This window comes from Sinohyriopsis cumingii, chromosome 19, assembly GCF_028554795.1.
Source record: "Sinohyriopsis cumingii isolate HCF-2022 chromosome 19, ASM2855479v2, whole genome shotgun sequence".
NCBI classification, from domain to species: Eukaryota; Metazoa; Mollusca; class Bivalvia; order Unionida; family Unionidae; genus Sinohyriopsis; species Sinohyriopsis cumingii.
In genome coordinates, this window is record NC_142979.1 from 65,159,256 (window position 1) to 65,173,619 (window position 14,364).

At 32.8% G+C, this 14,364-nt stretch overlaps 1 protein-coding gene across 5 annotated transcripts in view; it reads right to left on the reverse strand.

Moving 5' to 3' along the window:
* The window catches only part of LOC149775862 (unconventional myosin-Ic-like), a 168,997-nt gene that overhangs the window by 46,724 nt on the left and 107,909 nt on the right, over nucleotides 1-14,364 (reverse strand). For all 5 annotated transcript variants that reach the window (XR_016416624.1, XM_089944487.1, XM_089944485.1 and 2 more), the window contains 6 exons: nucleotides 12,951-13,035; nucleotides 5,946-6,105; nucleotides 4,836-4,919; nucleotides 1,754-1,847; nucleotides 804-871; nucleotides 202-343 (listed from right to left, as the gene is read on the reverse strand). Coding sequence is in view for 4 of the 5 variants with exons in the window: in XM_089944487.1 (XP_089800613.1) it covers nucleotides 202-343; nucleotides 804-871; nucleotides 1,754-1,847; nucleotides 4,836-4,919; nucleotides 5,946-6,105; nucleotides 12,951-13,035 (633 nt within the window). In the remaining variant the exon portion in view is untranslated. The remainder of the gene's footprint in view (nucleotides 1-201; nucleotides 344-803; nucleotides 872-1,753; nucleotides 1,848-4,835; nucleotides 4,920-5,945; nucleotides 6,106-12,950; nucleotides 13,036-14,364) is intronic.

Sequence of the window (14,364 nt, forward strand, 5' to 3'; positions counted from 1 at the left end):
AATTAACTAGCTAATATCTGAACTTGAGAGATGCTCTTTTTGTAAACACCATATAACCTGAGTAAAATAACTTTGCTTGGGATACTTTCTCACCCTTCACTCCCAAAACAATGTTTGATCAAAACTATACATAATTTTGGGGTAATTATAATTACCTCATGCAAATCTACATGAAGTGTGCAAAATCAGATGTAAACTCACCATTGATCATTAAGTATGGGACCTTGTCCTTGACCTTGAAGTCTTTCTCATCCAGTACATACAGAGTCTTGTCAGTCAAGACTAGGACTCTCTTTCTGGCCTTGTAACCATGGCGATCATATTTGGTGACTGGCGTACAGTACTGGTTGATTATAGAGAATTCAATATTAGTATTGTTGGTGCTACCTTTTTGAATGTATATAGATCTGACACTACCTAAACAATTTCATGTGAAAAGGTCTGCCTGGAAAATATGAGGCAGTGTAGTGATTATAAGTTCAACTTAAACTGTAACCATTTTACCTCTTCACAAGTTCTCTGGAGATAAGTTTATAGATAAAATCTGATCTTTACAGTTATATAATCATCATTGATGAAATAATTTTTTTATGTGTTTTCAAATCCTAAGAGAATTCATTCTCTGTCATGTCAATGAAGCTGCGTGACCAACTGTTGCTGATCTTACTCAACCTCTAAATCTACCAGTTTATCATTAACATCTGTATCATTTGATCATCTCTACTTGATTAAATATTAAAATTAGTGTCACCTACACCTATATTTGAGCTGTATGCAGATCTATTGCAGGCTAATTGACTTACCCTAATGTTTTCATCTGCTGGTTTAATCGCACTAAATACTGTGTTTTTCATGGAATCCTGTTGGGGTGCTGAAATGTATTAAGAACTCTAATATCAAGTCTGATCATTAATTTAATATAAAAAAACAGACTGTCGAATATTCTTTCTTCACTATGGCACAATTTTAAGTCATTTATCATCAGCATTATTTATTTTTACAAATTTCTTGGGAGAAGGATATAAAACTCAAGATTTGCTTCCAAAATATGAAACTGTAATCAGATAAATTTCAAGCAACAATAAAACTGGCTGAATTAATTTTAGTTGTCAACTATCAAAATTTAGTCATCAAATACAGAACAAAACATGTATCAGGCAACCAATTATATGTACAACAAGCAATAGATGCATTTATCTGCATCAGTGTTCAATTGAAAAATTCCACCCGAGGGTCAAAATATGGTGTCAGACACTAGGCTTTGCTCAGTGTACAAGTCAAAATTCTGATCAAAAGGATTCAATTTTTTTCCTATCCATTATCAGTGTATCATAAAGGATTATCTTTCTTATACTCCTGGCACAAAATACAGATCATAAACAAAATGGCATCCAGCTTGTACAGATAAAGCACAAAAATGACAAAATATATACTAAAAATGTTTCCATTTTTTGAGCCTATAATGGCTTGGTTTACATTATAAACATGGTGTAAACTTGGAAATAAGTTCAATGCAGACTGACTATATAACTGCTGAAACGAAGGTGATATAACAATAGCATGCAACTGAGATATAATGTATTGATGTCATACAAACAGAAGTAGTGTTCAACCAATCAAAATGTTATTCTGAGATCATGTGATTTAAGGTAACAGTCATGTGATTAAAAGACAGACATTCTACATCAATGTTCCACAGTTGAATACACTATCATACACATATTAAGAATGAGTCAATAAATCTATAACTTACTTAATCTACCATCCACAAAGTAGTCCTTAACACTTTTTGCATAGGACTCTTTCTTCCCCTTGAATAAGTCCTCAGCCACAACCTTTTGTTGTAACTGCAAATAAATATGTCCAGCATGTATGCACTAATTTCTGTAAAACAAAAGTCTGGAAACATATGTAGTAGGGTCATAATTAAATATGAAGTACAGTATATACTCACTTATAAGTGAGGTCCAATTGCTAATAATAAAGACCCTGATCTGCCATCATTAATGTGCCAGCAAATCAGGATCTATGTTGTTTGTTCTACAGATTACTCCTAACAGATTTCATACATCCAGCTCTGTGCCAGCATATCTGCGTCTGAGCAGTTTGCAGACAAACTTGTCTTATAAGCCAGTATATACAGCTGTGGATAGCAAATGATTGCTACCTAATTTTTAATGCAGTATCCAAATGGTTGTTGTTGTTGTTACAGGGTTTAATGTCATTTTCAGCACAAGATAGGCTATACATGGTGGCCAGTATAAATGGTGGAGGAAGAACCCTGGAAAACCCCAGAAAGAACCACTGATCCATGAGAAGCTACTGGCAAGCTTTCTCACATACCCACATTGGCCGAGCCTGAGACTCGAACCCATGCAGACAGAGGTGAGATGGCAGTGATATGTAATGGTGAGCGCTTTAGACCACTAGGCCACTGGGCCCCAGTTACTTCATTGATACTGTGGTAACTCACTTGTTTGGAGCAAGTTGTCTTTTATTACCTTTTGGGTGGAAATTATACTGACTTGTGCATGCTTTTTACTGATCTACAATTCAAAGATGCTTTTAAGCAAATATTATTTTATTTGTAAATGCTCATCATAATCTTCATTGTCAGGACACTTGCAATAAAGGTTCAAGAATTGCCAAACTTTCATTTTGGTGCAAAATCTGCAATTTTGACACTGATCCTCAACGAAGTGTTGGAAAGATTTATTTAAATCAGTAAAATGAAACATTAGGTCATCAGTTCTCTTTGTTTCAAAATTCCTGGTAAAATAAAGTTAGTTTCCACTAGATTTTTAACCATGTTGCAAAACCATAAAGCAGGTAAAGCTGCAACAATGTATTTCAAAACCTGTGTAGATACAAACCACAAATGAACAACCTGATCAGTTACTGAGAATAAAATATACAACAATAATTCATGGTTGGTAAAAACAGTAGTATCATCTCTGTTTGGGCCTAACCCCTGACTACTGGATTTAGACATCAATGCTTTAAACATCTTAGCAATTAGAGTCTGGCTTTCACCCTGTGTGGATAGATGTATTTTTATCTTGTTAATTTTGATTATGTCCTACATACAGGAACTGCAGTTGATACTTGTTTATTATGACAATACACTGGAAGTTACTGATGAATTAACCCCAAAATTTAACACTTTCATGCTTACAATTCAAATATTTTACAAAGCATTTGTGAAAAGAATTTTGATAAATTCACATCATGTGATGTGGAATATTAGAAGTTGTTCATTTATAGCACCATAAATAAACTAGTTTAGGAATCCTGGATTCCTTAAACAATTAGCCATGTCAACATATCCATTAAAAAAATTAAAAATATTAAATAAATAAAAACTAAACTAACCTAACTTTTTTAAAGTGGACTAGTTTAAGAAAAATCAAAGTAGGAAACTTAGGAAACTCAAAACTGCCAGTGCATAAAGTAAAAAAGAACATTATCTGATAAATTTAATTTTCTAAGATTATGTCATATTTGTTTTTTACTTTGATAGTTTCCTTGCTTAAATGATAATTTATATTCATAACTCACTTGTGCATCCATTTGACTGATGAAAAGAAAGGTATAAAATGAGTAAAAACTTTTAGTGAAAAATATATGTCCTTACTTCAATCAATATCATAGAACAGAAATTATGTCAGAATCCGCAGACAAATGTCAAAAAGAAATCTTTACATGGATAGTTCACCCCTTCAGGTATCACATATGTTATAATAAGATAATTCCCTGAATCTTCTGTGAATTTCAATCTTTCTGGTATCACATCATTTATAATAAGATAATTACCTGTATTTTCTGTGAAGTTTCCTCATTCAAGTAACACATCATTTATAATAAGATAATTACCTGTATTTTGTTTGAAGTTCACTCATTCAAGTAACACATCTTTAATAATAAGATCATAATATGTATTTTCTGTTAAGTTCACCTCTTTAGGTATGACAGCTTTCATAAACAAGATCATTGCCAATTTTTTTTATATATGTAATTCACTCCATCAGGTAACACATTTTTATTAATAAGATCATTACCTGTACTGCATGTGAAGTTTACTCATTCAGGTATCATATCTTTAATTTGTTGATCATTACCTGTATTTTATGTGACGTCCACTCGTTCAGTTATCATATCTTTAATAATTAGATTAATTCCTGTATTGTATATGAAGTTACACTCACTTAGGTATCACCTCTTTCACAATAAGATCATTACCTGTATTTTCTTTTAAGTTCAGTCCTGTAAAGATTATTACATGGATTTTCTGTTCTGTCTTAATAAGATCATTACCTGGATTTTCTTTGAAGTTCCATCCTAATAAGAGCATTACCTGGATTTTCTGTGCAGTTCAGTCCTGATAAGATCATTACCTTGATTTTCTGTGCAGTTCAGTTCTGATAAGATTATTACCTGGATTTTCTGTGCAGTTCAGTCCTGATAAGATTATTACCTGGATTTTCTGTGCAGTTCAGTCCTGATAAGATTATTACCTGGATTTTCTGTGCAGTTCAGTCCTGATAAGATCATTACCTGGATTTTCTGTGCAGTTCAGTCCTGCTAAGATCATTACCTGGATTTTCTGTGCAGTTCAGTCCTGATAAGATTATTACCTGGATTTTCTGTGCAGTTCAGTCCTGATAAGATTATTACCTGGATTTTCTGTGCAGTTCAGTCCTGATAAATTTTATTATATGGATTTTCTGTGCAGTTCAGTCCTGATAAGATCATTACCTGTTTTTTCTGTGCAGTTCAGTCCTGATAAGATTACTACCTGGATTTTCTGTGAAGTTCTGTCTTAATAAGATCATTACCTGGATTTTCTGTGAAGGTTTGATGTTCTTGACATATTTCAGAACCAGATTTCTAATGCACAATTTTCTTAAAAGTCCCGATGTCTGTGGGAAGAAAAAAAGAACCAGTATAACAATTAATTTGTTTCCTCTGATTTAATGACAAGTTTTCTTAATTCAGAAAGGCTTCTGAAACCTCACTTGTTATTTGTGTAGAATGGTCTTTTGACTATTATACCTCCCTTGATATTTGTGTAGAATGGTCTTTTGACTGTACTAAACCTCCCTTGATATTTGTGTAGAATGGTCTTTTGACTGTACTAAACCTCCCTTGATATTTGTGTAGAATGGTCTTTTGACTGTACTAAACCTCCCTTGATATTTGTGTAGAACGGTCTTTTGACTGTACTAAACCTCCCTTGATATTTGTGTAGAACGGTCTTTTGACTGTACTAAACCTCCCTTGATATTTGTGTAGAATGGTCTTTTGACTGTACTAAACCTCCCTTGATATTTGTGTAGAACGGTCTTTTGACTGTACTAAACATCTCTTGATATTTGTGTAGAATGGTCTTTTTACTGTACTAAACCTCCCCTGATATTTATGTGGAATAGTCTTTTGAATGTACTTAAACCTCCCTTGATATGTATGTGGAACGGTCTTTTGACTGTACTAAACCTCCCTTGATATTTATGTGGAACGGTCTTTTGACTGTACTAAACCTCCCTTGATTTTTGTAAAATATGAAGCTTTACTTCACCACATGATTATCTCATTCACCATGTAACTGGTATTTTTATGTGCTGCTGATTTTTAGCAATTTTTATGTATCCTGTCCTTCTGTAATTAAAAAACACAAAAAAGTTTCCATAAGTTAACATACACTTTTACATGATTTCTTAACCAGTAGTATAAAATAAAACAGGAGAAGAGGAAAAAAAATTAATCACATTTTTGTAAAGGTTTATACAGTAGAACCCATCTTGAAAGACCACCCCTTCTGCCAAGCATAATGGTCTCTCAAGACAGGTGGTCTCTCATAGAAGTGGTCTCTCATGACAGGTTTTACTTAGCATTAGAAATAACTTGTCATATAATATTTGAAATAAAATCAAGGACTCATTAATCACCTCCTCCAGAAGTCTTGGTGCTGGAATCCACGATTTGTCAAGTACAGATTTTGGAGCTTCCCTACTTAGTCTCATAAGGAAGTTCATCTTTGTGTACTTGATAAAACCACGGTTTTCGGCAAACTCTGGCTCATTTCTGTGCATGAAGCCTTTTATAAACCTGAAACATAGAAACATACTGTTTAATTTACACTTGCAACAATGGAAATGAAACCTGCTTAAGTACGATCACCGTATATACTTGCTTATAAGTCAGGTCAACCTATAAACTGCATAGATCCAGATCAGCTGTCACATAATGTGCAAGAATATCTAGGTCTATATGGTTTGTAAGGAAAAACTGGAAGAGCAAATAAACATAGACCCTGATCTGCTGGCACAATATGTGCTGGCATATAAGGGTCTATTTTCTTTTTGCAATTGGACTTAACTTATAAACAAGTGTAGATGGTAAATTGCCATTTTTAGACAGTTGTCCTTTGTAAAGAGGTTAAACATAAGTAAAAATAATAAGAGATTCTTAAATGTTATCCTGTATTAGGTGTCATTTTATACGAAGTTTCTGCTTAAGGATTGTTTCAGTGATCCAAAATGTGCAAGTCATAAATACATACAATACTTATCACTATACATACACTACTTATCACTATACATACAATACTTATCACTATACATACACCACTTATCACTATACATACACCACTTATCACTATACATACACTACTTCTCACTATACATACACTACTTCTCACTATACACACACTACTTATCACTATACATATACTACTTATCACTATACATACACTACTTCTCACTATACATACACTACTTCTCACTATACATACACTACTTATCACTATACATACACCACTTATCACTATACATACACCACTTATCACTATACATACACCACTTATCACTATACATACACCACTTATCACTATACATACACTACTTCTCACTATACACACACTACTTATCACTATACACACACTACTTATCACTATACATATACTACTTATCACTATACATACACTACTTCTCACTATACATACACTACTTCTCACTATACATACACTACTTCTCACTATACATACACCACTTATCACTATACATACACCACTTATCACTATACATACACCACTTATCACTATACATACACTACTTCTCACTATACATACACTACTTCTCACATTACATACACTACTTCTCACATTACATACACTACTTATCACTATACATACACTACTTCTCACTATACATACACTACTTCTCACTATACATACACTAATCACTATACATACACTACTTCTCACTATACATATACTACTTATCACTATACACACACTACTTATCACTATACATATACTACTTATCACTATACATACACTACTTCTCACTATACATACACTACTTCTCACTATACATACACTACTTATCACTATACATACACCACTTATCACTATACATACACCACTTATCACTATACATACACTACTTCTCACTATACATACACTACTTCTCACATTACATACACTACTTCTCACATTACATACACTACTTCTCACTATACATACACCACTTATCACTATACATACACTACTTCTCACTATACATACACTATTTCTCACTATACATACACTACTTCTCACTATACATACACTACTTATCACTATACATATACTACTTATCACTATACACACACTACTTATCACTATACATACAATACTTATCACTATATATACACTACTTCTCACATTACATACACTACTTCTCACTATACATACACTACTTCTCACTATACATACACTACTTCTCACTATACATACACTACTTCTCACATTACATACACTACTTCTCACATTACATACACTACTTATCACTATACATACACTACTTCTCACTATACATACACTACTTCTCACTATACATACACTACTTCTCACTATACATACACTACTTATCACTATACATACACCACTTATCACTATACATACACTACTTCTCACTATACATACACTACTTCTCACTATACATACACTACTTATCAATATACATACACTACTTATCAATATACATACACCACTTATCACTATACATACACTACTTATCACTATACATACACTACTTCTCACTATACATACACTACTTATCACTATACATACACTACTTCTCACTATACATATACTACTTATCACTATACACACACTACTTATCACTATACATACAATACTTATCACTATACATACACTACTTCTCACTATATATATACTACTTATCACTATACACACACTATTTATCACTATACATATACTACTTATCACTATACATACAATACTTATCACAAGACATACACCACTTCTCACTATACATATACTACATATCACTATACATACAATACTTATCACTATACATACACTACTTCTCACTATAATGCAGTCCCTTTTACAAGGTGGGTATGGTCATGGTCCTATCATTTAATAGTAATGGCATGTATAAACTACCTCAATATACTCTCCTTTCCTTTACTGGCTTGCGATGTAGAATAGGCATGACAACTAATGGAAATAACCTTTTTTCTGGGATGTGTTCCATAAATGGTGTTTGAGCTGGAAAAGTCCTAACAATTTAAAAGGGCAGAACTTGTGTTAAAAACTTGACTTTGTTTATTATTGGTTTAACCATTTCTTTTCCCTTTTGTTTTTATTCTTTTGGTCTTTATTGTTATACCTAAATTTATCTGGCATAATATAGCCAGGATTGTGCTGATGTACCATTAAATCCAACACATTCTTGTATAGAGATATCTAAATATAAGGTGACCTACTCAGGGATGGTCCTGGCTTTTAAAAAGCTGTCGCCAAAAAAATCGCCAACCTCAATATTCTGTCGCCAATTTTCAAAAAGTGTCGCCAGAACAAGTAGTGTACATTTTTTCAAGTGTTAATTTAGTCTATTAATGTAACAGGCAATGAAAATTACAAAAGATGGGTTAGTTAATACTCTAATTACAACAAGCATTAACAAAATGTTACAAAGTGTTACATGAAGATCCGTCGCGATTTTAGGGCTGCCCACTTGTTGAATGCAGTTTCAAAGTCTAATTTTTCACATCTGTACATGCTGATTCTCATTAAATTCTCGAGAGATGAGATGAAGAGTTTATTTCTGATGTCAGTTTTTATGAGGTTCATCTTACTGAATCCATGTTCACAGTCTACAGTGCTGACAGGTGACACCAGTAGTCTCTCAGCAGCCGCCCCCCCCATGGCTAGCTTCACAAAGCTTGTAGTGAATTGCTTCCTAAATCCCAAGAATGATCACTGAATGCTGTATAAATTTTCTTGATAAGCAAAATAGGATCTCCATTCCCATGAATGAAACTTACACGAGTCAACAGTTGGCAATATTGGACCGTATATATAAGCATAAATTCACACCCAATTTAGGGATTCTTTCACTCCTGTATTTTGAGAAATAAATAATTATTATTAATTATGCAAAACTGTTTGGTTTTTTTTGCTATTTCTTGTTGCGGAGTTTAAGTCTCTGCAGCCGTAACACGGATTGGTGGCAATAGGATAAGATCAATGAGTAAAATGCTGTACTGGCGACAGATATAATTGTGATTGAGATTTTTTCCATTTACTTTGTATTTATACTCAGTAGTCGGTACTTCAAAGGTTATCAATTTTCTATGAAGGTTCAACAAAACTACTGTATTGGTATATGTAAAAAAAAAAAAAACAACAGAAGGATTAGCCATTCAATTAATTGTATCTGTTCTATTCGCATCTTCAGAAGTCGGTCAGTTGTAGGTATAGTTCGGTAGCATGATTGACTGTAACACAGCATACAGTACTCCGCTCAGATGTCAGCATAAGCAGCACTGTAAAGATGGGGTTGTCAATACGAACAAAGGATCGTTTGTGTAACAGATCAATTCCAATGCATTGCTTAGTCAAGTTTGTGGCTTCCTTTCATTCTCCCTTTTAATTTATCCAGTCCAAATCCATGATTGTATGTACAAATTAAATAACCAAAAAGTCTGTCGCCAAAAAAATCGCCAGATCGGATATTTTTGTCGCCAATAAGGAAAAAAAATCGCAATTTGCGACATTGGCGAAGCCCAGGACGATCCCTGCCTACTTATTAGGTATTCCATGACTTTTTTGATCCAAGAACTCTACTATAGTAAGGGATCATTTTACAGTTTCATGACTAAGTGTAGCTCAAGAATCAACAACCTTGTACAACTGCTGTCTGTGACAGGTCCAGTCAGTAGTAGAGCACTGCATGCTAAGTCATATTTGTCCCTTTAATTTCATTATCATTTTTAGTACATACAATACAAAACTACAACCTGTACAAGGTGCCTTTCCAAAGCATCTGGCATGCCACCATTGGCATGTGTTTCATAGGTTGCTAACACCTGGTGTAGCTAGTATCCCAAATAATACATCAAGCATGGTGTAGAAAAGAAAACCAGTGTTACAGAGGCTATAGTGGCTAGGTGGATAGTATGCAAAACATGCAATCAAAAGGGTGCAGGTTTGAATCCTACCATTGGATCATCCAAGGTCAACTACTATGGTGTATCTTTGGGCAAGGAACTTTACTCCAAATGCCTTGGTACTTAATAACTGACTTGTGTTGCTGTGTCACAAAACAACAAACCAAACAAATCTCACTGTAAAAAGTCTTCCTAATCAAGATAACCTCTGACTCTTTCAGCAACTGATCACTATTAAAATATACTGCAAAATGACCTGTATATATTGTGCATTTCTTACGGAAAACAAGGAATTTCTAATTTATGTAGTAATACTTAAAATATAGTATTGTATTTGCATTGAAAATATTTAAAAACAAAAACAAATATCTGGGATATGAATGCCAATGCCTAGATTTTAGACAGTTCTTCCTTTAACAATTCAATTCAATACATTTCTACCTTTTACAGTTAAATTTCAGATTAGAGAAAAATGTGTAAATCTTTAGTAAATGTCAACTTACAAGGCTGCATCCACATTAGAGGGAAAATCAGTGCTTCCTATATATACTCACTTATGAGTCCATCTACATAATGCACTGATAGATCTGGGTCTATGCAGTTTGTTAGGAGCAATTAGCAAACTAAAGAACATCCACACTAATCTGCCAGTGTATAATATGACGACAGATTGAGATCTATACTGTTGAGAGTTGGACTTAACTTACAAGGGAGTATCTATGGTATGTATAACATGCATTGAACACATGGATTACATTTTATTTATTGCATAAAACTTGGTTCACCACTGGTAAACAGTTTCTGAAAAATCAGCCTTTAATTTCTCAATTTTTCTGAAACAGTAAGTGTCAATTACTTGAATTCAGCTTAATATGCATATGCATGATCGAGTACCAATATTGCATGCAAGAGTAAATGAAACTGGTTCATTTGAATTATAATAACAAATATGCATCAAGAATGCACATGATCAAGTACCAATATTGCATGCAAGAGTAAATGAAACTGGTTCATTTGAATTATAATAACAAATATGCATCAAGAATGCACATAATCAAGTACCAATATTGCATACAAGAGTAAATGAAACTGGTTCATTTGAATTATAATAACAAATATGCATCAAGAATGCACATGATCAAGTACCAATATTGTATACAAGAGTAAATGAAACTGGCTCATCTGAATTATAATAACAAATATGCATCAAGAATGCACATAATCAAGTACCAATATTGCATACAAGAGTAAATGAAACTGGTTCATTTGAATTATAATAACAAATATGCATCAAGAATGCACATGATCAAGTACCAATATTGCATACAAGAGTAAATGAAACTGGTTCATTTGAATTATAATAACAAATATGCATCAAGAATGCACATCATCAAGTACCAATATTGCATACAAGAGTAAATGAAACTGGTTCATTTGAATTATAATAACAAATATGCATCAAGAATGCACATAATCAAGTACCAATATTGCATACAAGAGTACATGAAACTGGTTCATTTGAATTATAATAACAAATATGCATCAAGAATGCACATGATCAAGTACCAATATTGCATACAAGAGTAAATGAAACTGGTTCATTTGAATTATAATAACAAATATGCATCAAGAATGCATCAAGTACCAATATTGCATGCAAGAGTAAATGAAACTGGTTCATCTGAATTATAATAACAAATATGCATCAAGAATGCACATGATCAAGTACCAATACTGCATGCAAAAGTAAATGAAACTGGTTCATTTGAATTATAATAACAAATATGCATCAAGAATGCATATGACCAAGTACCAATATTGCATACAAGAGTAAATGAAACTGGTTCATTTGAATTATAATAACAAATATGCAACAAGAATGAACAATATCTATCAATCAATTTATAATCAAATTCTTAATGCCAACAACCATTAGAAAATAAAGTCTATAACAGACTGTAAAGGCCATGTAACAATAAGAGTTAACCAAGTCAAAATGACACATTCTCTCCTTATTCAATCTGATGACTGGTCACTTTGTGAAATACAATTTATAAATTAACTTTCTTATTTCATAATTTCTATATTCTTTTTCTGTATGTGACATTTACAGGATCTTCACTGTGAGGATATCTTTTTCCAGATTTACATATAAAAAAGCATAAAAAAGAACCAATTTGTCATGTGTGTGTGTGTTTGTGAATTTTAGTTGATACAAAAATAAAGTAATTTGAACACATTCACATCTCAACCATTATCACCAGTGAGATATGCAAACTTTATGTCACCGAAAGAATATGAGGAAGGGAATTAATTCATATCATCTTTGACTACCTGAAAAGTACATTAAATCATCATTCAATTTTGACCTTTATCTTATCTGATTAGCAAAACCTTTAAAAAAATTACACAGCAGCTTATAATAAAATGAAGACTAACACAGTGATAACAAGTTTGAAGGCCAGATGTTCCATTTTCTTGGGAGGACTAACCTTCTAATGACTTCTGCTGCTTTCTTTCTTTGTTCTCTGAGCTTGATAGCAGCATACCTCCTCCAGTAGCACTGAACAATTATGGCTGAAAAACACGCATTCTACTTTTATTTTAGATGATAAAAATACAAGTTCTTTGTCGTTCAGTTACTAACTTGATGTTTTAGGTGATAAAGTTACAACGTTACAATAACTGCATCAGAGGTCAAAGCTTTAATAAATTAGATTCTTCTCAAAGCAAAATCATTACACAACTATTTCTTTTAAAATATAATGAGAAAATTGGGGTGCTAACATGCATCGAACTTGCATTTTTACTGCTGAAATTGCTACCAAAACGTTTTTTAAAAGACAATTTGTTTTAGCTATTGACTAATTTGAACTTGATATAATACAGCACTCCCTCACTATAAGGCTCTTCAATATAACACTGTTCCTGTTATAAGGCAGGTATAGGCATGGATCCCATATTATTAAGTGGTAGTAATGATACATGTATCATGCACTTCATAAAGCTAGTATTTCATGTGGTATACTCAAAGGCTCCAATGGGCAGTGTTATAATAAGGGAATACTATATATCATTATAAAGAAGTCTGATGATTTTAGTTCTTGACTGATCTGAACTTGATATAATGTGACCTAACATAAATACAACACTCCCTCACAAAAAGGCCCTTCATTATAACACAGTAATAAAGCATGTATAGACATGGACCCCATAGTATTAAGTTGTAGTAATACTATATGTGTCATACACTTCATAGGGCTAGTACAATTTAATGTGATATACTCAAAGGCTCCAATGGGCAGTGTTATAATTAGTGAATACTATATAGCATTATAAGACAGCATCACTATTATGCGGTATACACTATGGCTCCCAGAGATAGAATTATAATGAGGGAGTACTGTATAACATTATCATTGTAAGGCAGTCTCACTATCCTATGGAAAGTGTTATAATAAAGGGATAGTCCTGATCATTATATGAGTTTCACAATAAATAGAGGATCTCAAATGGGTAATGATTTATTACTGAATTTATGAAAGCTTGCAAAAGCTGGACATTATTCAATGATTTTCATAAATTTAATAATAAATCATTACCCATCTGAGATTCTTTTTATCACATAGTTTTAATTTCAGTGGAAATTATTTAGATAGAAAGAAGAATTAATAATTTCATTCATTCTGACAGATGCTGCACTTTTCATTTGTTGTGTGTAAAAAATAGTCCCGAACAAAAGTGAACTAGTATTAATGTTTAAAAGTTGATTATACATTTCTTATGAACTATAAATCAAAGATGCAGCCTCCTTCCAAATAAATTGAACATTTTACACAGACAAAATAATTTTTCAACACAGAATGTCCAATGTGCATGATGTTTCAATGTTTGATGCAGTACCTG